The 23,531-nt window shown below is 43.5% G+C and overlaps 2 protein-coding genes and 2 gene segments (V, D, J or C); all 4 read right to left on the bottom strand.

The window, feature by feature from the left end:
- Positions 1 to 1,203: 1,203 nt before the first annotated feature.
- LOC129340976 (immunoglobulin lambda variable 2-23-like) lies at positions 1,204 to 1,749 on the bottom strand. The segment is given in 2 exon segments: positions 1,204 to 1,520; positions 1,672 to 1,749. Coding segments are annotated over 2 exon segments (363 nt in total).
- Positions 1,750 to 3,066: 1,317 nt separating this feature from the next.
- On the bottom strand, positions 3,067 to 9,309 carry LOC129340975 (uncharacterized). The gene is made up of 7 exons (XM_054995864.1): positions 9,239 to 9,309; positions 8,790 to 9,095; positions 7,635 to 7,768; positions 6,981 to 7,065; positions 6,460 to 6,765; positions 5,562 to 5,776; positions 3,067 to 3,180 (listed from the first exon to the last, which is right to left on the bottom strand). The coding sequence occupies exons 1-7, from the start codon at positions 9,282 to 9,284 to the stop codon at positions 3,067 to 3,069; spliced, it is 1,206 nt and encodes a 401-aa protein (XP_054851839.1). The 5' UTR covers positions 9,285 to 9,309.
- Positions 9,310 to 11,200: 1,891 nt separating this feature from the next.
- On the bottom strand, positions 11,201 to 11,736 carry LOC129340974 (immunoglobulin lambda variable 2-23-like). The segment is given in 2 exon segments: positions 11,201 to 11,517; positions 11,664 to 11,736. Coding segments are annotated over 2 exon segments (363 nt in total).
- A 3,118-nt stretch (positions 11,737 to 14,854) lies between these two features.
- LOC129341644 (vacuolar protein sorting-associated protein 29-like) lies at positions 14,855 to 20,184 on the bottom strand. Its single transcript, XM_054996928.1, has 4 exons — positions 20,163 to 20,184; positions 18,231 to 18,422; positions 15,932 to 16,167; positions 14,855 to 14,974 (listed from the first exon to the last, which is right to left on the bottom strand). The coding sequence occupies exons 1-4, from the start codon at positions 20,163 to 20,165 to the stop codon at positions 14,857 to 14,859; spliced, it is 549 nt and encodes a 182-aa protein (XP_054852903.1). The 5' UTR covers positions 20,166 to 20,184; the 3' UTR covers positions 14,855 to 14,856.
- Positions 20,185 to 23,531: the final 3,347 nt, after the last annotated feature.

Raw genomic sequence — 23,531 nt, 5'->3', positions numbered from 1 at the left:
GGAGAGCCAGGCTGTAAAACCAGGATGCCTACATTTCCCATCGAAACTTGAGGGAAGCTGACAAGTGTCCAACCTGTGTAAGGCGTCACTTGTAGCTTGGCTCTCAGCCAGTAGTCATTGATGTGAGATTCGGGTACTGGAAATACACAGCAGAGTGTCCCTATTTTCACATGTAATATGTTGAAAGGTATCTAAATGCTGCAACATCTGGGCAGCTGCAGGGACATAAGCCAATCCAGCATGAAGAACCTGAACAGGCTGCAGACAGAAGGAGCTGGGTTTTTTAAGGATGCCCACACTCCTGTAGGTTTGGATCACATTCCATACTATACATCTCAGAGTATTTTAGGAGACAGTGCTAGTCAGTCAGCCTCACCCTTTACCTGAATGCGAGTGCTGGTTAAGCAACCAACTGGAAGACTCTTTAGAGGCAGAGAGATGATCAGGGACCACGCAGCCCTGAGACTCATTGGAGTCTCTGGTTTATCGTGTTAGGTATCTTAGGCTCTGTCTGGTTCTTTGCTGAAACAGAAGTGAGAAGCCAACAGATCTTTCCCCCGTCCCCATCACTGATTTTTCTCATGTCTGCTAAATATGTGTGCATATTGGGTGGAGTCTCTGCTCCTATCCCTCCCCATTCTGTCATGAGTAGAGGAACAAACATAGGATATTGCCACTGCCTAGGAAGCACAGACCCAGACAATGAAATAGCTTCTGCAAAGTCATGCTTTCCTACATCCTTGAGAGAGTGCACTAATTAGCAGAAAGTGTAAATGCAGTCTACAGAAATTCTCAACTGGGTGATCTTGCATGACTGGAAGTTTGGTTAACCATCCTAAATGGAGAATGTCACTGTAATACACCTGCCTCCTCAGTTGCCTCCCCTAGATGCTCCTCTGGCTTCCAGCTCCCTGGGAAACTGAAACCAGATAGAGAGCTAGCTAAACATCGGGCAGATTGGAAGGTTTCTCATAGCTAATAAACATCTGCGATGATTCCGTGTGGATTTAGAGCATCTCTGGTATTTATAAACGGGCATTGTTTGAGCTGGATCTTAATACATTTCGACTGCACAATTTTAGAGCTCCCATCTTCTCAAATGTGATGTGTCTATAGCTCTCATGATGGGCACCCATCAAAGTAAACTTGACATGATTCTTCACTCTGGGGAGGAAGAGCAAAGGTTTTTGTCTCAGTTCCTCATTAGTTTTTACCACTGTGGAACTGGCTAGCACTGCTGTACCACTTGAGACAGTAATAATCTGCCTCATCTTCAGGCTGGATGTTGGTGATGGTTAAATAGCCAGTGCTGCCAGAGACAGAAGCCGTGAATCGATCTTGGATCCCGTCTCCCCTGCTGCCTCCTGGATAATGGACATAGCGAGGGGCCTGTCCGGACTTCTGCTGATGCCAAGAAATGGTGTTACCTTCACTGTTGGTAGTACAGGAGATTTTGGCTGTTTGTCCGACGGAGGCAGATTCTGAGGCAGGCTGACTCCAAGGTGACTGTGAACTGACACCTTGACCAAAAAAGAAGCAAGCAAAATTTAGAATATTTTCTATGCCCTCAAATATCACAGCAGAATTATTTTAGGATACATGTACAAAACAAAGACAGGTTTTTGTTGGTTGGTTGATTGGTCTATGAAAGTTATACCTCCACACCTTTACCTGAGTAGTAACTGAGAACTGTAAGGAGAAGCAGGATCCAGGCCATGGTGAGAGTCAAAAGGAGTTTCTAGGGCAAAAGGAAATCTTCAAGAGACTTTCCCCTTTCCTTTCTTAAATTCCTCCATATCTGAGAAATGGGCCGGCCATGCAAATGTCATCCCACCCCTTGGCCTTGCTAGAAACTGCAGACTTCCCATAAGGAGATGCAGCATTCTCTCTGGACCAATGACTAGAAAACAAATTAACATGAAGGGGAGTTTTTAAAAGGAGGAAGGAAATTTCTTCACTTTGAAAGATGTAGCAGAAGTGATAAAAGGCGAAATGATAAAAGCAAACCAGGAAATGAGGGAAGAATTACATGTTATTTCAGCAAAGAAATCATTGCTGATTAAAAGCAGCATGGAGGAATTAACCAGAGAAAATGAGCAGGTAGGAAGGGAAATGCTTATCCCTTCTCAGATCCAACAGTTTGGAGTGATTGCAAGAGAGACTAAATAGACTGGGGGGGGGGTCCTCAGATGATTTTCTCAAGTTACCCTTCCTCCTGGTCTTTTTTCCACGTAGTCATTTCTGGTTTCATAGATAGCTGGAGATAAAATAGCAGGCTGGAGAATGGCTACAAGGAATATGGGATGAGTGGATAAGGAAGCCTGGGCGTTGCACATCAATATGTAGTATTCGGGGGAAACAGCCACATTTGTATAGTACAGTTTCCTGCTTCCCATCTGCAGGCAAGGGCTTTCTGTGATGATAACCAGTCAAACAAAAGTGGGAAAGAGAGAGACCAACATCTCCCCCTGCAGGCCAAATCTCTATTTCACAGCAAAGCCTTCATTGATTTGCATGTTCTTCCTTTGTCTGATTCTACAACTGAAAATCTTGTCAATCAGACAAAACTTCCGACTCCCCAGTAAAATAAAAGACTCGGGAAGAGATGCAGGTGAGTGCAAAGGGACTTACTCCTAAGTAACTGGGCATGAAATTGCAAGGAGTTTTTTGTTGTGTGGTTATAGAGAAATTCACTGATGGCTAAATATTCAGTTGTATGTTTTTTTCCATTTCTCAGAAGATGTGGAATAGAAATTGTAACGTTCATCAATAAACCTGAACATAAATGTAAGTTATAATAATCTGAATGCAACAAAAAGGGGGTCAAAATCTTTGGAAAAAAATTTTTTTAAAGTATCCCTACGTTGCATTATTACATTATTGCATCAGAAATGAAATGAGAAACTCCATTCCTAAAATGTAGGTACTAAGGAAGTGGGAAATTACATTGTCAAAACTCCCTTCTCAAACAAAGTCCCATATTTCTAATGGTTTTTCTCTTTCTACTATTGTTTTTATCTCAGGCCACAAACACCTTTCAATTCAGTTCAATAAGATGGGTTGGATCTAGCCAGCTTTTTTGCTGGTATAAAGGAAGGAGGGCGTCCCCTTTTGACCACCATAAACAGCTATGCCAGGTATCATGGGAACCACATGGTCAACAGCCACACCGGATGAGGGCTGCAGTAAAGGGGGGAAATGGGTGAGACTGAGTGTAAATGCTGAGTGGATCCAACCTGATATTGCACATGCTTGCCACCGTTCTTTTTCGTTCAGCTCAGCATGATTAGTGTGTCCGGGGTCCAAGGCTTGGCCCCCAGACTTACCAGGAGGAGGGGATGGGAGACAGATGGGAGACAGCTACTCAGCCACCCAGACAGACACCAGGGCCCTGCCCATCCCAGGAACCGTGGAGGGAAAAAAGCACCCAAGCCACAGCGAGCCATGCGAGGCAGGTGGAGGCCAGCCAGCCCCGCCTTTCAGGGGGAGGCTAGAAGCCCAGGTGAGGAAAGAGAAGGCAACCAGGAGAGGGCCCAACCAGGGGAAGAAGGCACAAGAGACAGGGACAGCCAGCCAGCAATAGAGAAAAGGCAGCACTGGGCCACACCCTTACCAGCAGTCAGCCTAAAGGAGGGTAGAAAGGACAAGGGGTGGCTGGGAGCAAAGCGGCCCCAGGTAGGGTTGCCAGCTCCAAATTGGGAAATTCCTGGATATCTGGGTGGTGAAACCTGCAGAAACCTGGAGAAAGTGGGATTTGGGGAGGGAAAGGACCTTGGCATGGCACAATTTCATAGAGTCCACCCTCCAAAGGAGCCATTTTCTCCAGGTGAACTAAGCTCTGTGGCTTGGAGACCAGCTGTAATTCTGGGAGATCTCCAGCCACTACCTGGAGGCTGGCAACTCTACCCCAGAACATTGTCCAGAAGTTTGCACCAAGCCTACAGGAGGCCTCACAGAAGCCCTTGACAGGCGCTAAGGCATCACGAGCAGCTGAGTCCCAACCAGGGTTGGGCAAGGCCACTTATAGGCAGCCCATGTGCAGTGCTGGGGTGCCCAGCACAGCAATGGGCCAGACAGGGCTGGGTGGAGATGACGCCCAAAGGCACTCAACAGGTAGCAGGCCAACAGATGCAGCTACACCCAGGCGCGGATCTGACAAAGTGTTATAATTAGGACAGAATGTGTCAATGAGATAGACCCCATGCAAATACTATGAAAAAAGACTGTGTGTGTTTGCATACAAACATATAGCCTGCTGCCTTGCCAGTGATGCAAGATGCAGACAAAACTTTTTCCCACTTCTAGCTCTACATGCACCCAAATGTGCATACCCATGGTGCTCCAGGGCTGGGCTCTGCGCACTCCCTCTCCTGAACCCAGAATGACCTGGTCCACCAAGACTCTGGACCATCTGTTAATTGTGCCAAGAGATCAACCAAATAGTATGGCTAGTAGCAACAAAAAGCAACTGGACAGCCACCAACCAGTTCATAAGGACTTCGCTCCCATGGAATATGTTACATTCAAGGCATTTTAGCAACTTTTTCAGACGAGAGTTCAAGAAGAAAGATCTTAGAAATGGCCAGACAATAGAACTCACTTACTTATAATGGGTCTTATATTGCTGTCTTTGTTGATCTACCAAAAGAAATCCTCAACAAAAGAAGAGAACTTAAACTGATCACAGGAACTCTTAGAGAAGCAAGAATTGAATACAGATGGTCAAGCTTTACAAAGCTCCGAGTCACACACAAAGGGAACACTTATCTGGCAGAAGACCAAGAATCGGGTTTGACCCTGCTGAAGAATATGGATCTGGAGATACCCATAGACCCAGAGACTATATCTTTTAAAAGGAAAAGATCTCAGCCTCCTACCCCCCCCAAAAGGGTAGTAAAATTCCTATCAGACATACTTAATAGTCATTTTCCTCATTGTATCCTGCTTATAATTCTAACTTTTCTGCATAGAAGCAGCTGTATATATTCTAACAAATACAATGTTCTAGTTTACTAATTAAGGTTCGGAGGTGGGAAAAGTTAAAGCATTATGTTATTTCAGGTTCAGCTCCAGGAAGTATTACGGCTCTTCTACCTTGGTAAGTGATACCAAGTACCTGAGTGGGGTATATACCCACAAGGTATAGAGAGCTGTTTAAATAACATGATCAAGTGATTTAAGTTTAACTGTAATTCTGCTCTTTTTTAGTTTAGTGCATAACACTTGATTAGCGAATCTAGCAATTTATATCGATCTTTGTAGGGGTAGGGGGAGGTTAGGGAGGGAAGGTTTGTTAAGGATGGAGGGAGGGGTGGGCAATTTCAGCAGGAGGGAGGGTAGATAACTGTTTACGTAAATGTTAAGGCATGTTGGTAAAATTTTCCAAATGCTTATTTTTCATAGCTCTAACTATAATCACTTTTAGATGTAGAATCCTTGTGATAATGTAACACTAAAAATCGTTGTACAATATCTTATTTTGCTATTGAATATCTTCCCTTTTGTTGTTATTGAAAAAGTTAAAAATAAATTTTTTTAAAAAAAGAATATGTTATGTTCACCGAACAAGTCCACTCATGCTGAAGTTTGCGCCATCCCAGGCATTTATCCGAGTTCCTCATCTGGCTATCCAGTAATTTTATAACCAAGTAGTAGTCAGTCTCCCCCTCCACCTGGATGCTAGCGAAGGTTAAATAGCCACTTGGAGGAATTTTTAGCACTTGCTGGAGTCTCTGGAATATCTCACTAGGTTTCTTGGGCTCAGTCTGATTCTCTGCTGAAACGGAAGTGAGAAGCCAACAGATCCTTCCCCAATCCCCACTGGTGATTTTTCTCATGTCTGCTAAGTATGGGTGCATGTTGGGTGGTGTCTCTGTTGCTATCCCTCCCCAATCCATGGGACAGGTGGGTTGTCTGTCAGAGGAACAAACACGAGATATTGCCACTGCCAAGCAAGCACAGACCCAGATAATGAAACAGCTTCTGCAAATTCATGCTTCCCCAGAATCAGAGAGCCCTTCCAACATCTCTGAGAGAGTGCAATAATTAGCAGAAGCTGTAAATTCTCAAGTAGTGGTCCTACTTGATTGGAAGTTTGGCTAACTGTGCTAAATGGAGAACGTCACTGTTATATACCTGTCCACTAAGTCACCTCCCCTTGATGCCCCTCCGGCTTCCAACTCCCTGGGAAATTGAAACCAGCTAGAGAGCTAGCTGAATAATGGATGCACTGGAAGGTTTCTCTGCAATAATTCTGTGTGGATTCAGAACACCTCTGGTATCAATGGGCAAAGTTTGAGTTAGATCTTAATACAATTTGACTGCACATTTTTAGAGCTCATAGCCTTTCAAATGAACTTTGTTTATGGCTCTCGTGATGGGCACTCATCAAAGAAAACTTGACATGACTCTGGGGAGGAAGGGTAAAGGTTTTTGTCTCAGTTCCTCATTAGCTTTTACCACTGTGGATCTCGCTACCACTCCTCTCCCACTTAGCACAGTAATAATCTGCCTCATCTTCAGGCTGGATGTTGGTAATGGTTAAATAGCCGGTACTGCCAGAAGCAGAAGCTGTGAATCGTTCAGGGATCCCATCTCCCCTGCTGTAACCTGCACCATGCACATAGCGAGGGGCCTGTCCAGACTTCTGTTGATACCAAAAGATGGTGTCACTTCCACTGTCGGTAGAGCAGGAGATTTTGGCTGTTTGTCCCGGGGACGGAGATGCTGAGGCAGGCTGACTCCAAGGTGATACGGAAGTGATACCTTGACAAAAAAAACAAGCAAGCAAAATTTAGAACATTTTCTATGCCCTCAAATATCACCACAGAATTATTTTTATAGAATTTTCTTTATCTGAACTATAAGCTATAAATAAGTTTTTATGTAATAGCAGAATTATTTTTAGAATACATGGACAAAGCAAATACAGGTTTTTCTGGGTTGGTTGATCTATGAAAGTTAGACAGCCACAACTTTACCTGAGTAGAAATTGAGAACTGTGAGGAGAAATAGGGCCCAAGCCATGGTGAGAGTTAAAAGAAGTTTCTGTGACAAAAGAAAAATCTACAAAGGACCTTCCCCTACCCTCTCTTAAATTCCTCCATATCTGAGAAATGGGCCGGTCGTGCAAATTTCAGCCCACCCCTTGGCTGTGCTACAAACTTCCGACTTCACATAAGAGATGCAGCATTCTCTCTAGACCAATGACTAGAAACAAAATCATATGAAGAGGAGTTTTTAAAAGGGAAAAGGAAATTTCTTCACTTTGAAAGATGTAGCAGAAGTGATAAAAGGCAAAATGATAAAAGCAAATCAGAAAATGAGTGCAGAATTACATGTTATTTCAGCAAAAAGATGTTTGCTGATTAAAAGTAAGATGGAGCTGGAGGAATTTATTGGAGAAGATTAACTGATAGGATGGGAAATGCTCATGTCTTCTCTGACCCAACAATTCAGAGTGATTTGCAAAAGAGAATTATCGGGGGGCAGGGGTGTTCCTCAGTTTATTTTCTCCAGCCATCTCTATAAAGAACAATTACAAACCCTCTCCCTTTTCAAAGTTCCTGCTGGCCCCAAATCTGAATTGCAGCCAAAACAATTCTAGGACTGCACATGGGACACTGCACACTCACACGCTTGCAAGAAAAAAATGCCCCCTTCTGGCTCAGGGTGCACCCAAATGTGCACACCCATGGTGCTTCAGAGTTCCATTCTGCACACACCCACTCCACAATGGCCTGGTTTACCAGGACTCTGGACCCATTTGCTAATTATGACCAGAGAGCAACCAAACAGCACAGCTAATACCAAAACAAAAAATCACCAAACAAACTCAGTCATGGTGAAGATTGTGGAATGCCTAGGTTTTGAGTTCTTTATCCAGCTGTTCCATAGTGTACATCTCAGAATCTTTTAGAGGACAGTGCTAGTCAGTCAGCCTCACCCTCCACCTGAATGCGAGTGCTGGTTAAGCAACCAACTGGAAGACTCTTTAGAGATAGAGAAATTATCAGGGACCTCGCAGCCCTGGCACTTGCTGGGATCTCTGGTGTATCGTGTTAGGTATCTTGGGCTCTGTCTGGTTCTTTAGTGAAACAGAAGTGAGAAGCCAACAGATCTTTCCCCAATCCTCATCCTGATTTTTCTCATGACTGCTAAATATGTGTGCATATTGGGTGGAGTCCCTGCTCCTATCCCTCCCCATTCTGTCATGACTCACGAGTAGAGGAACAAACATGGAATGTTGCCAATGACTAGCAAGCACAGACCCAGATAATGAAAGAGCTTCTGCAAAGTCATGCTTTCCAACATCCTTGAGAGAGTGCACTAATTAGCAGAAAGTGTAAATGCAGTCTACAGAAATTCTCAACTGGGTGATCTTGCATGACTGGAAGTTTGGTTAACCATCCTAAATGGAGAATGTCACTGTAATACACCTGCCTCCTCAGTTGCCTCCCCTTGATGCTCCTCTGGCTTCCAGCTCCCTGGGAAACTGAAACCAGATAGAGAGCTAGCTGAACATCGGGCAGATTGGAAGGTTTCTCATAGCTAATAAACATCTGTGATGATTCCGTGTGGATTTAGAGCATCTCTGGTGTTTATAAATGGGCATAATATGAGTTAGATTATAATACATTTCGACTGCACAGTTTCAGAGCTCCTATCTTGTCAAATGTGACTTGTCTATAGGTCTCATGATGGGCACCCATCAAAGTAAACTTGACATGATTCTTCACTCTGGGGAGGAAGAGCAAAGGTTTTTGTCTCAGTTCCTCATTAGTTTTTACCACTGTGGAACTGGCTAGCACTGCTGTACCACTTGAGACAGTAATAATCTGCCTCATCTTCAGGCTGCATGTTGGTGATGGTTAAATAGCCCATGCTGCCAGAGACAGAAGCCGTGAATCGATCTGGGATCCCGTCTCCCCTGCTGCCTCCTGGATAATGGACGTAGCGAGGGGCCTGTCCAGACTTCTGCTGATACCAATGAATGTTGTAATTTTCACTGTTGGTAGTACAGGAGATTTTGGCTGTTTGTCCCGGGGACACAGATTCTGAAGCAGGCTGACTCCAAGGTGACTGTGAACTGACACCTTGACCAAAAAAGAAGCAAGCAAAATTTAGAATATTTTCTATGCCCTCAAATATCACAGCAGAATTATTTTAGGATACATGTACAAAACAAAGACAGGTTTTTGTTGGTTGGTCTATGAAAGTTAGTCTTCTACACATTTACCTGAGTAGTAACTGAGAACTGTGAGGAGAACCAGTGCCCAGGCCATGGTGAGAGTCAATAGGAGTTTCTGTGGCAAAAAGAAATCTACAAGAGACCTGCCCCTATCCCCACTTAAATCCATTCAAAACTGAAAAATGGACCGGTCATGCAAATTTCATCCCACCCCTTGGTCTTGCTAGAAACTGCAGATTTCCCATAAGGAGATGCCGCATTCTCTCTAGACCAATAACTAGAAAACAAATTAACATGAAGGGGAGTTCTTAAAATGAAGGCAGAATTTTCTTCACTTTGGAAAAGATATAACAAAAGTAATAAAAGTAGAAATGGTAAAAAGAAACCTGGAAATGAGGTCTGTATTGCATGTTAGCAAAGAAATCATTGCTGATTTAAAGCAGCATGGAGGAATTTACTGGAGAAAATGAGCAGGTAGGAAGGGAAATGCTTGTCCCTTCTCGGATCCAACAGTTTGGAGTGATTGCAAGAGAGAATAAATAGACTGTGGGGGGAGGTTCTCAGTTGATTTTCTCAAGTTACCCTTCCTCCTGGTCTTTTCACATAGTCATTTCTGGTTTCATAGATAGCTGGGGATAAAATAGCAGGTTGGAGAATGGCTACAAGGGGCTGGGGGATGAATGGACAAGAAAGGGTTAAGAACCCTTTCCCCTTCCATCATTTTCTCCCCTATAAAAATCCCTGTTGGCCCCATACTTGTATTATGGACAAAAGAATTCTGGGAATGCACATCTTTGTCAATGTAACATGTCATTTTGACCTAGAACAAAGGGCATTTTCATAGCTGACATAACAGAGATGACACTGAAGGTTTCTAAAGGTCAATTGAAGTTTGATATTTACCAGGTGGAGAATATTCATTCAAATGATCTCCATCTCATTCTACCCTTTCTGTGTCTATTAACCCAACCCTTCTGAGGCTGCAGTATCCAATCTGCAGCCTTCTGAAAAAGGGACCTACATATCTCCCAAGCACAGAGAGTATCAACAGAGGTCCTCCTACATGTGCTCCCATCTGCTATATGGGGGTAACTATGAAAGAATTGGGGTGTTTGGGGGCAGCAACTTTCCTAGCCCCAGCCCTTTTGCTGTCCCACCGCTTACTGAAGTGGTCTTTCTTTAACAGGGCCTTTGGCGTGTAAACACAAGTTGTACTTTAGCCACAGAGCAGCTGTTTGCCTTAATGACTGTTTACAATACTTAATGTGTTTTTTTACTTAATGTTTTTTTGTATTTGGTAATGGGAGGCTATTTTGGAATTTGAGTCCAGTGGCACCTTAGAGACCAACAAGATTTTCAGGGTGTAAGCTTTCAAGAGTCAGACTCCCTTCTTTGGACACAAGTAGGAATGGAGAGCCCTACTTGTGTCTGAAGAAGGGAGCTCCAACACTCAAAAGCTCATATCCTGAAAATTTTGTTGGTCTTTAAGGTGCCACTGGACTCAAATACTGCACGACTAACCACCTAAAACTGTTCCTTGTGTTTACAGATTACCAGTGATGTTACATTAATTATGGATTCATTGTAGCAGTAATCTACCCCAGGGGTCCATTGCAGGATGGAAGAGCAAAATAAAAAAAACATTGTGAGTGAATGGGTGGATAGATGGATGATTGAATCAATGAATGTATCTGGATGTATCTGGATCATGCCCTTTTGCCCTGCCCCAGATAGAACCTGGATGTGTTTGAAAACAGTACATGTACATGCTGTGGAACTACAGACTGCAAAAATGCCTGCACTAAAAAAATAGTTATTCCTTGCCCCCCACATACTGCCATAAAAAATTGCTGGCAAGAAACCCAAAAAACTTAATCAGATTGCACCATGTTTTCATTCCAGGTTTATTAGTTAGCAACTGGGCAGCCCTACTTACCTAGACAAAAAGAGGCTGGGTTGAAGCGGGGGTTGGGGGGGGAGAAGAGTAAATGTTTTTGTCTCAGTTCCTCATTAGTTTTTACCACTGTGGAACTGGTTAGCACTGCCATACCACTTGGCACAGTAATAATCTGCCTCATCTTCAGGCTGGATATTGGTGATGGTTAAATAGCCCATACTGCCAGAGACAGAAGCCGTGAATCGGTCCGAGATCCCCTCTCCCCTGCTGTATTCATCACATTGTACATAGCGGGGAACCTGTCCAGGCTTCTGTTGATACCAACAAATGCGCTGTCTTTCACTGTTGGTAGTGCAGGACAGTGTCGCCGTTTGTCCTCGGGACACAGATTCTGAGGCAGGCTGATTCCAAGGTGACAAGGAAGTGACACCTTGACAAAAAAAACAAGCAAGCAAAATTTACAATACTTTTTGTGCCCTCCAATATCACAGCAGAATCATTTTTTAAGATTCATGCACAAAACAAATAGGAGGTTTGTTGGTTGATCTATGAAAAGTTGGTCTTCCACACCTTTACCTGAATTGTAACTGAGAAGTGTGAGGAGAAACAGGGCCCAGACCATGGTGAGGGTCAAAAGGAGTTTCTGTGGCAAAAGAGAATCTACATGGGACCTTCCCCTATCTCTCTTAAATCCCTCCATAACTGAAAAACGGGCGGGTCATGCAAATTTCATCTCATCCATTGGCTTTTTTAGGAAGGGCAGACTTCCAATAAGGAGACACAGCATTTTCTCTAGACCAATGGCCACAAAACAAATTAGCATGAAGGGGAGATCTTAGAAGGAAGAGGAACTCTTTTTCACTTGGCATTCACTTTGAAAAAGATGTAGCATTAGCTTAACTGACAATGATAAAAGCCAACCAGGAACTGAGGGAAGAATAATATATTATTCTTGGAATTCTTATTTCCTGGAATTATTTCCTGGAGATAATTGACGATTAGGAGGGGAAATGCTTAGCCTGTCCCAAAGCTAACAGTTTGGGGGAATTTGAAAGGGAGAGACAGTAGGCAGGAAAGGGATGGCCCTCAGTCGATTTTCTCCAGCCACCTCTCCTCCAGGTTTCATAGGTCTCTGGAGATAACACAGTGGAGGTCTGTGGCAGGGGGAGAAACAACTGATGGGTTAGGGAAGGGTTAAGAGCCCTTTTACCCTCCATCATTTCTCCCCTGCAAAAGCCCCTGCTGGCCCCCAAACAATTCTGGGAATGTACATCTTTGTCATCGAAGTTGCTTGTAGTTTTGACATTAGATAATATTTAATATAATAGGAAAGAGGGAGAAGATTTCTAAATGGTGGTGGAATTCCTTTCAACACACATTTGGTGTTTGCAAAGATAAGAATGATTTCCACCACACCCGACCCCTGTTCAGCATGTATTAATGCTAAAATCCTCTGGGGCCACAGCAGCCCATTGACAACCTTCTCCAAAATGGACCCACAGAACTGCCCAAGCACAGAGGCCTTCACCAGAGTTTCTTGTACATGTCCCTTTTCCCTTTCTGAGGTTTGGGGGTAGAGAAAGAAAGAGCGTGCGGCAAATTCTCACCTGGCTCAGCCCTGTTGGTGCTCTAGTGCCTGCTGAGGATGAGCCTCTTTAACAGGTTCTTTGCTACAAACAAGCTGTGTTTCAGCTGCAATGCTGCCATTTGCCTAGACAAATGCTTAAGTTGTTGTTGGTAAATGTGGAAGAGAAGTACAGAAAAGATTCTAAATAAAGAAACAATGCATGGAAATAGAAATGTTGTCCATTCCAGATGGCCAGACCTCTAAGCCTGTTAAATATCTCATATCGGTATATTTTAAAGCAACCATAAGTACAGTACGTGCAAGTACACTACATCTACACCTCTTTTTGATTGAAAGAATAGATCAATAACGCAGAGGAAAGGACCATAAATACCCAGCCAATGTAGTAAAAGAATTTATAATTTCGAGACATTCCCGTATAGGACACAGTGTTGACGAATTTGTGGATTTGCCCTAGGATTGCATGAATTGTTCAAGAATAAGGCTTAGAGATTGCTGTACAAGGGGTTATAGTTGTTCTTCACATTAAAGTTGTTTTAAGCCATTCACAAGCTGAGAGTCTTTATCTGTTGACCCAAAAATATTACGCCCAAATAAGAAGTTTAAAGGAGATCTTTCCCAGATGGCCAAGTGTCTGACACAACCGCATTTGTGTTAAAATTTGCATCATCCATGAAAGGGCTTCATTTTCATTCTGTCTACCCAGCCACTTTGATAGAAAAGCAAATAATCCAGTAAAACTGAAAATACTGCTTTCTATGCAAAAAAAAAAGAATTAAAATCCACAGCTGTTTAAGAGCCAAGCTACAAGTGACACCGGACACAGGTGGGACACTTGTCAGCTTCCCTCAAGTTTTGAGCTTGGCTCTCCATTTAATAGAAGTTTACAGAGCGGCAGTCTATGGGAGGGAGAACATGTGGTCAGGAGGGTAGTGCAGGCATCGGGGTCTCACTAGGTGCCCCACTTCCCCTCCACTGGGTGTGGGGGGAGGTTTCTATAAACTTCAATTAAACGGAGAGCCAAGCTGTAAGACGAGGATGCCTACATTTCCCATCAAAACTTGAGGGAAGCTGAAAAATGTCCAGCCTGTGTCAGGTGTCACTTGTAGCTTGGCTAGCTGTTTTGCCTAGGTCAGAAGTGAACTTACCTAAGGTCGACTGAATTTGGTTTCTGCACATGAATGAGCAAGGAGGAGGAGGAGGAAAAAGCACATGTTTATATTAAAGGATTTCCTGTTTCTCTTCACCACTACAGGTGCTGGTCAGACTAGGGTTCTATGTGAGGCTAATATTGTAAAAGATTGATAAGGATGGACCAATAGCTCCTCCTGCAGGCAAAAGGCAGAACAACACAGGCTGTGTGCAGCATTTCACACATACACAAACTGACGTAAAGGATAAATTGGTGCTCAAATGAAAGTGGAGTTATGCAAATCCATGACTTGCCTTGCTTTGTGTGAAGCTGCTGGCTCACCCAGAACAGTAAACTATCTAACCCAATGCTGAACAGCTCCAGTGATTGGCAGGGGCTCTCCAAAGTGTCAGGCAAGGTTCTTGCCCAGCTCTGCCACCAAAGAGCCTCTTAATTGTAAATTCCAGGAAGGGATTGAATCTGGGACCTTCTGCATGCACAAAGCCAACATCTTAGTATTTAGCTATGGCACTGTCTGTTAAATTTACAAGTGTATTGTCCAGCAGTAAAGGAGACAGCCACACACAAACCCCCTGTCTAGACGTTTTCTGCACATTAGCAGCCAATCATGTGCAAAAGCCCTTTAAAAAGTTCCTCGAACTGCCTCATAACCTCTGCCTGACAGCTTTTATGTAAAGGGGAGGGAGTACATCCAATACTACAACCATGTATTTCAGAGGACTTAGAACAGTTCGTGCATTGTGATCAGTCACTTCCATGTTCTTCACACCAGTAGTTTTATTAAATAAGCTTTTGATATTTACAGACTTTGATTTTGACTACAGATCATTTTTGGCACTCTTTTGATAGGAAAACTCCCAGAGCAATGAAGCTTATAACAAGACCTCAAGAAGTATACATACAGCATACCCGTCCCTTTTAACTGGAATGTATTTCTGTGCAGCAGGCAAATTACACTGCATGTGCACACAGACAAATCCACAGAGACTTCAAAATCACAATGAGCTTCCAATGGAGGGGACCTCGATTTAAGACTTCTTGTAATCGAGTCTTTCCACCTTCACATCATCTCCGATAAGACGGTACACGTAAGTTACAACTGTGGAAGCCTGGATGTCCATCAGGACAAAAGAGGGAGTGATGTTTCTGTAAAGATTTAGAATTAATGGCAGATATTAAAGTAGTACTCAAATTGACAATCCTAGTATATCTGTAAGCCATTAGCCTTATTGGACTTCCTTTAAGAACTATTCTTACTGGTTCTTAGAACTACACGCCTCTTGCTACAACTATGCTTTTGCCATTGAAGTAGGACGTTTTTGCCTTAAAAACAGGATTTATTTTGTTTTCTGAGTGTCAAAATCAATTAACCACATGCGATCCATGGCTTGCTATCAGTGAACCTGATCCTTAGGGTGTTACTTCTATAGCCCTCATCCGTTTAACCAGACACTTACCAAGTTATTTCATGTGCATGTAGATGGAAGGATTTTTAGATATAAAGGTTTGACAGCTTATGTAACCAAAAATACTATTAAGGCTTTTGTACTCTTATCTTTCAGAGGTGCCAGGATTTGCTTTGTCTCCTCCTAATTTGATTGATGGATTGATCGATTGATCGATCGAATTTATAGCCTGCTCTCCCCACGATCGAGCTCAGGGTGGGTTACAATAAAATGCTCAATAGGCATTAAAACATAAAATACAGTTAAAAACCAGAAGGATCATAAATACAAGCATTCTAAGTTCCCTCCTACAGCTGAAGTTACCTTTCCTTTTCTACTTTAATAAAGTGATTATTGGCAAATCATTTTCCAAAATACAACATGGAGACTTGTTCATCTTCCATGAGAATTGGCAATGCAGTGTCTGGTTGGGTATATGCATTTTAGACGTGGGGGCAAGCAAAGATGAAGATATTCCAGAAGATCCTGTTAGGTACATCACACATGAAACCACCACCATGGAAGACTACAGAAGAACTATCACATTCATCCTCTTGTAACAATGAGGTTTAGAAACATGCCCACTTCCTTCTCCCTGCCCGCAACAGCCCAGAGGACAAAGTTCTCACAATTCTGCTTCCAAGAATATTAGCCTCACCTATCCAGGGCATTGTAGGCTCCTGTGGCAGATCCTGGGTTGATAAAAAACTTGTTTTCATGCTCAACAGCTTCAAATTTGTGTGTGTGCCCTGAAATTAGGATGTCCACATTTAGCTGCCTCTGGAGAATCGACAAGCTGGCCATATCACCCCAAGGGATAATTTGATGGCCGTGAATCAGACCGATTCTAAAATGGCCAACAGTAACAACCTTTTGCTCTGGGTAACTCAGGCCCTAGGGAAGACAAAAAGAATTATTTCATCGTCAGCGCTAGATGCACAACTGCTACCAACATCCATTCAACCACTTCTAATTGCTCCACTCATCATTTGCACTGCCAAGCTTACATTTTGAGAAACATTCTTGTTTGGGTTGCCCAGTTCAGACCTCAAGAAGGCTCCTGTGCCTATAAGAGGTAAATAGGAGACAGAACTCTGCCATCTGCACCTTTATAGTAGACCAGCTCTCCCACACAGCCCCACAGGGAATTGAGCAGGCTTGCAGTAGCCTTTTCATATTGACAGTGTGGAAGTCAACTCACATTCAGTTGTGCCCAGTGCAGAGCTGTCCCCAAGCACAGTATGTCACGGTGTGCTGTCCTTTGGAGATATGTAAACTCTCTCTGGACTGGGCCATTTCACACATGCAAACCACCAGGAAAGGGGGAGGAGAACATAATAGCAGTTTATTAACTTACACATGGTTTGGATAGAGAGAATTAATTCTCTCTTTCCAAAAATATGAGAACTTAGGGTCACTCAATAGGAGACAGAACTCTGCCATCTGCACCTTTATAGTAGACCAGCTCTCCCACACAGCCCCACAGGGAATTGAGCAGGCTTGCAGTAGCCTTTTCATATTGACAGTGTGGAAGTCAACTCACATTCAGTTGTGCCCAGTGCAGAGCTGTCCCCAAGCACAGTATGTCACGGTGTGCTGTCCTTTGGAGATATGTAAACTCTCTCTGGACTGGGCCATTTCACACATGCAAACCACCAGGAAAGGGGGAGGAGAACATAATAGCAGTTTATTAACTTACACATGGTTTGGATAGAGAGAATTAATTCTCTCTTTCCAAAAATATGAGAACTTAGGGTCACTCAATGAAATTCATCATAAGCAGTAGATTCAGGAGACACAGAAAGGACTACTTCACATAAAGACAATTAACTTGTGTAACTTCTTCCACAGGATGTAGCACTGGCCAATAGCTTAAATATCTTTAAAAAGGGGTTAGACAAATTCATGGAAAAGAGGTCCATCTATGGCTGTGTTCAGCAGCAATGTCTCTCTGGCTACCAATTACTGGGAGCAACAACCAGGGTTTGGTATCCCTGTCCTGGTTGAATATCTTTTAGAGGCATGTGGTTGGCCGCTGCGGGAAATAGGAAGCTGGACCACATGGATCTTTGCTCTGCTCTAGCAGGGCTATTCTTATGCTCACCACTTCTGGTTCTACTTCTCAAGTGATGAATCTATGTATGAACCAACCAGCAGCAATTATGGTTCAAATCTCCTTTATGATCACTGAACATATATCAACATATGAAGCCATGTCAAACTATTCATCCACCGCTATCTATCCTAACTTACAGGGGCTCCCTAAGATGGTGATGATGATGATGATGATGATGATGATGATGATGATGATGATGATGATGATGATGACGACGACGACATTTGATTTATATACCCCTCTTCAGGACAACTTAATGCCCACTCAGAGCAATTTACAAAGTATGTTATTTTTATCCCCACAACAAAACACCCTGTGAGGGGGGTGGGGCTGAGAGAGTTCCGAGAGAGCTGTGACTAGCCCAAGGTCACCCAGCTGCCTTCAAGTGGAGAAGTGGGGAATCAAACCCGGCTCTCCAGAGTCCTGTGCTCTTAACCACTACACCAAACTGGATCTCAAGCACAGGATCTTTTCTAGCCCTGCTACCCAAGAATCTTTGGTTCAAGATATCCAGAACTGAACCTGATATCTTCTGCATGCAAACCCTTTGCACTTTCAGCTACAAAAAGCTGATTCAACTCATCAGGGCATCAAGGTCAATATTGTCTACTCAGAGCTGGCAGCAGCTCTCCAGAGTCTTAAGTAGAGGTGTTTCATATCACCTGCAACCTCATTCTTTTAGCTGGAGATGTTGGGACCTTCTGCATACAAAGCAGAGGGTCTTCCGCTGAGCCATAGCCTCTCCCCTCCCTCCTCTTAGCTATGGCTTCAAAGAGCATTCAATAAAGTCTACCATTCCATCACCCTGGAATGCAGCAGGTATAGATAGAAGCAGCTCTACCTCATCAAAGTCTCCTCTGACAACATGAACGTCCCCCGCCAGCGTCTTTAGGTAATCGTAGCTCTCCTTGGTACAGAGATTCCCCGTGCAGAGGATGTGCTGGATCTTCCCTGGGACAAGGAGCTTCTTGAACTTGGCTGGGAGGCTGGTGCATCGGTGAGGGATGTGAAGGTCTCCTATCACGAGTACCAACTTATCATAGTCCAGGGACCAAAGGGAGGGAAAGAATAGATATTAAGAATTAGACGTTCCCAATTGGTTGAGAACCCATCTCCGCTGGATACATATTTCCATTCATTCCCCATTACACTCAATCCCAGAGGTTTTTGAAGTACGTTTACAAAAAATAAATTACATTTTATCTGGCCTGGTGTAAAATGCGACTCTGGTTACCCCATATGAGGTCATAACATAAGCAGCTTTCGTTACTGCTTCATTTCTTTGAAGCTCTACCTGGTAATACAGGGAGAAATAAATTCTTAGAACCAATTTTGGTCTAGCCTAGCTGTAGATGCATATTTTATAATCTTTTGTGCAGGAGCAGGGGGTTGGACTAGACGGACTGTATGGCCCCTTCCAGCTCTGTGATTCTATGATCCCCTAATGCACAGGGATACTGACCTGGCTTCTTAAATTTGCTCTGCTGCAAAACAAACAATTGACAGGGGTCAGGGCATTGTTCTAACACTTCTCTTTTATGGCTCCAGGTCAAACACTTGTGTACTCACAAGAACCGACTTGCTCAGCAGAGCCTATTGCATGAAGATGGAAGGAATGCAGCTGATCTCAACTATGTCTGGAGTGGGGAGCATGCGGAAAATTTCAGGCTCTTATCATTGGCAAACCTTTTCACAGTTGTATAATATTAGAAGCGCTTACAACCCCCCTCCCCTATTCTCTCCTATCCACTTAGTGACTTCACCTCAAACACTGCAGATAAGCAAGGACAAAATTTGTAGGGTGGTCAGGGTCCAGGAGGATGAAATCCTTATCTTTCTCAGTAAAAGCTTAATATTTCAGCCACTACTCCAATGCCTCGTTGATGTTAAGGAACTCTCTCATTCTGATTCCAAATCGATCCACACACCAGCAGTGTAAAGGAGAAGAGGCTGAGAAACTAGGAAATGCTGGTGACCCACAGCATATTCCATGGCTGAGAACCTGCATCATCAATAACCAAATACATAATCTAGTTACTTTATCTATTGTTTGGTTTATTCTAGCTCCCAAGTATTTTTAAGCCTTCTCTATTGGTCCCTTTGCTCTCTTATGACAAGAGCCTAGCCCTCGTCAGCATACCATTCCTGGGATGGTGCATTTTCTGTACAGCCTTTTCAAAGAAAGTTAAGTAAAACTTGCACTCCAATCTAAAAGATATGGATAATTTGGAGAAGGGGCCAAAGAGAGGGGCTTTGCAGCAGCAACCTCCTTACGGTCAGTTTTTAAAAAGAGGCACCAGGGCTCTCAGGCATTCTGGCCTACAGTCCTTGCTCTTTAATCAGGACTTTGTGCATGGCTCCAGATCCAGAATCAATTTGGAACACCAGCCCTAAAATACAGGAACAAGTAATCTCATTCTTAATCCATAGAAGATCTTGGATTCCAGAACAAAAAAGCACATTTCCCGGGCAGGATTAAACCTATATACACACCACCACAAACTTTCTTTTTGAGAAATAAATTCTCTCTTAGGCTCAGATATGCAAAAAGCCAACAGAGATTCTCTTGATGCAAAAGTCTCTGTACATACTCAGAGACACCGCTTGTTACAACAGCACACGCTTGGCAGCCGAGCCACTAGAAACAGATTCCCAGATTGAGCCCTGAAAAGACTGATTATCAATCAAGCCACATCGGCAATTGTGGCAGAGCAACACCTTCCTCTTCTGCAGAAAAGTAGGCCTTTAAACCAGCCCCCTTGCCCCTACTCACCATCCTGCTCCACGTTAACCTCCTTCCTGCAAACTACAAGACACACTCTGTCGTCACACTGCACGCTATTTACACTGGCTGCCAAAGTTAGGAGATTTGTCGAGCTCCAGACACATGAGCAGTGTGAAGCTGAAGCCACCGCCCTTGCCCTGACTTCACACCATTGCAATCATCTCCCTTGTGGTTTTTTCCAGTGTTTTAAACGGGAGGCCCTGTCCTGAAAACACTTTTGCACAAGGCTTCATTCCAATAAAAGCCTCCAAATCTCTTTGTTCCACTATCTTAGGGTCCCTTTTTACTGATTTCCACTTTTCCAGTCCATGTCCTTGGTAAATCATCACTGTCTCGGTATTGACGTTGGAATAGAGAGAGAGTTTGGAGAACTTTTAAAAAATGATCCAGTGGTCACCCTTGACATTTTAGCCTTTGCTCCTGTATCTAAAGAGGTTAACTTTCATGATGGGGGAAGGTAATACATTGTTGCTGAATGCAAACAAATTCTGTTGCAGTAATTCTACAGTTACAACTCCCTCCGTTCTGTTATTAAACTCTCTAAAGCGTTTATGTTAAAGAAAGTCATTATGTTTATTATATAGGCACAGTATAAACCAGTGGGGAAGAATAATTGTAAGAATGTGTTTTTAAAAGCTCCCAAGCTGCACTTATGGAAAGAGAAGATGCTTTGGGGATATAATTGGGAGGGGAGCATTTGGGCATTTAACTACTGAAGCTGTTAAGTGGGGAGTTTATACTGAGTCAATGGGCTGGGATAATTCTTTTTAGGATTACACTGTTGGTCTCTTAAGATCAGTATTGTCTACCCCCCATATTCACCAGGAGAGGTGAACAAGGGTGGCTGCTCCTCCTCTTTGCTTCTGCAGTTGTTCACTTATTTGAAGAGGGAAGACAAACCAACAGCAGTCTCAAAGAGGACAGATAGCATCCAAGGGACTCCAAGAGGTTAATATTGGGCCCTCTTGCTGGTATCTTATAAAGCCAATGGACACTAGCCTTGGCATAAAGTGTCCCTATTTTTATCTGTAAAATGTGGTGTATACTTAGCTAAAAATGACTCCCAATGAACACTGAGAGACTTACTTCTGAGCAAGCCTGTAAGCAATCAGCACAGCAGCTCTCTAATGCATCAGGTCTAAGCCTCATTGAATTCAGTGAGAGTTACTTCCAAGTAACAGCATATAATGGGAGTTACTTCCAAGTAATGTCACATACAGTCAGGATGTGGCTCTGGGCATGTGCTGAGACCCTTTTTTCTCACTATCCAGTAACCATAATCAACCTCTACCTTGTCCACATCTGAGGACTAGAGAAGTATTTTCAAAAGAGGATGTACTTCAAAGAGGCTTGACACAACATGTTGGAAAGAAAGTATTAACAATGTGTGCATATGCTAGCATCAATTCAATACTGCTATATAAGCAATATCATGGATATTTTATCTTCATGCAGTAAAAAGCTGCACACACTGACTTCTTCAGATCAATATGCTATTACAAATTACACTTTTTAAATCTGCCTTCCTCCACTTCATCCACGCAGCCCCACAGAAATTAAACAGATAAAGGAACCAAAGCAAGCAGCAGGAAAAGATACCTCCAGATCTGTATGTGATCAGCTGCTGGGAAAAGGCATAGTTTGAATGTTTGTGCAGGAGGTGGAGGGAAATCCAGTTTTGTTGCATTGTATGCATTATACTGTTCTATGGCATTGTGTTTTATTTTGTTATCCACCTTGAGTCTCAGCAAAAAAGGTGGCCTATAAATGAAGTAATTACATAAATACTACTGGGGGCCCAGCTACAAGTGACAAATGACACTTGAACAGCAAGTGTATTTCTCCCTGTTCACTTGCGCTCCACATGATCCACTTGCCGTTCAAGTGTCATTTGTCACTTGTAGCTTGGCCCTCAGAAAGGTGGCAACTTTACATCCTCCTAGATCCAAAGGTGTGAGAAAAAAATCCTGAGGATCAGGAAGGCCTTTGAGATAAGGAGCATCATTTGCATGTGAAAATGAATGAGGTGTAGGGCTGCCAACAAGCCCAGAGAAAAATGCCCTGTCCCTTTAATAGACACTGTATGCATGGAAAGGGACAGCTGAAGCTTTTCATGACATGGTGGTAGATAGCATCCCATTAAGCCCGTATTAAAGGGGCAGGACATTTTTCTTCCAATCCTAAGAAGGTCATGCAAAGACAGACCCATTCTGAAAAAGAGATGGAATCTCAAATAGGAAGACATGACCTTCACATTCCAAAGAGGCTAACTAGATACCACAGTTGCCAACCTCCAGAAGGTGGCTGGAGATCTCCTGAAATTACAACTGATCTCTAGATGACAGACTCAGTTCCCCTGGAGAAAATGGCTGCCTTGAAAGGTGGACTCTATGGTATTATACCCAGCCAAGCTCCATCCTCTCCCCAAACCCCACTTTGTCCAGGCTCCACCCCCCAAATCTCCAGGAACTTCCCAACCCAGAGTTGGCAACTTTACTAGATCCTGTGTTGGGTTTTTACCAATTGAGATGGGGAGAGAGTTTTAAGTGGGTGGCCATTGGTCTGCAGTAGAACAGCAAGATACGAGTCCAGGAGCATCTTAAAGACCAACTAGATTTCCAGGTTATGTGCTTTTGAGACCCAAAGCTCCAGACTGCTGACTCTGTTCCTTATGTTGTCCCCAGGAGTCTCCCCCCACCCATAGCATTTGGGGGAGCATTTCAGGCAGCAGCAGGTATAGGGGTGATTAAGTCCCCTTCCAGTGATGGACATCCCTCCCATGACTGTGGCAGAAGAGAATAAAATGTGACAAAGTACTAGGAGGGAAGAGGCATGAAACATTTCCCTCTGGCAGGGAAAGGATAAGAAACATTTCTCCCAGGTGCCTCAATTCCCTGCTTCTCACCCCACCAAGAAATGTGAGCATTTTACAAGAAAAACGTGCCAGGAAATGAAAATGATTCGAAAATAAGGAATTGCCAGTTTGATTCTCACCATCAGACTGCAGATTCTTTGATCAAAACTGCAGAAATGAGAAATTCAGAAGCATCACCCTTGCCACCCACTGGAACTAATGCAAACTGAAGCCCATTTCCTGCAAGGAGGTTTTTGTCTCACTTCCCCATGTGGCTGTATCATTGTGCGCTCGTTAGCACTCTCAACATACAAGCAGTAATAATCAGCCTCATCATCGGATCGAACGTTGGAGATGGTCAAAGTGGCAGAGAGAGCCGAGGCGTCAGTGGAACCCGAGAATCGGGTGGAGATGCCTGAGGCTCTGCTGGCATCACGATATATGAGCAGTACTGGGGAACTGCCCGGTTTCTGTTGGTACCAGGAACTGTCATACCGATCTAA

The sequence above is a fragment of the Eublepharis macularius genome, chromosome 13 (assembly GCF_028583425.1).
Source record: "Eublepharis macularius isolate TG4126 chromosome 13, MPM_Emac_v1.0, whole genome shotgun sequence".
Lineage (NCBI taxonomy): Eukaryota > Metazoa > Chordata > Lepidosauria > Squamata > Eublepharidae > Eublepharis > Eublepharis macularius.
This window is presented reverse-complemented; position numbering and strand designations above follow the sequence as displayed.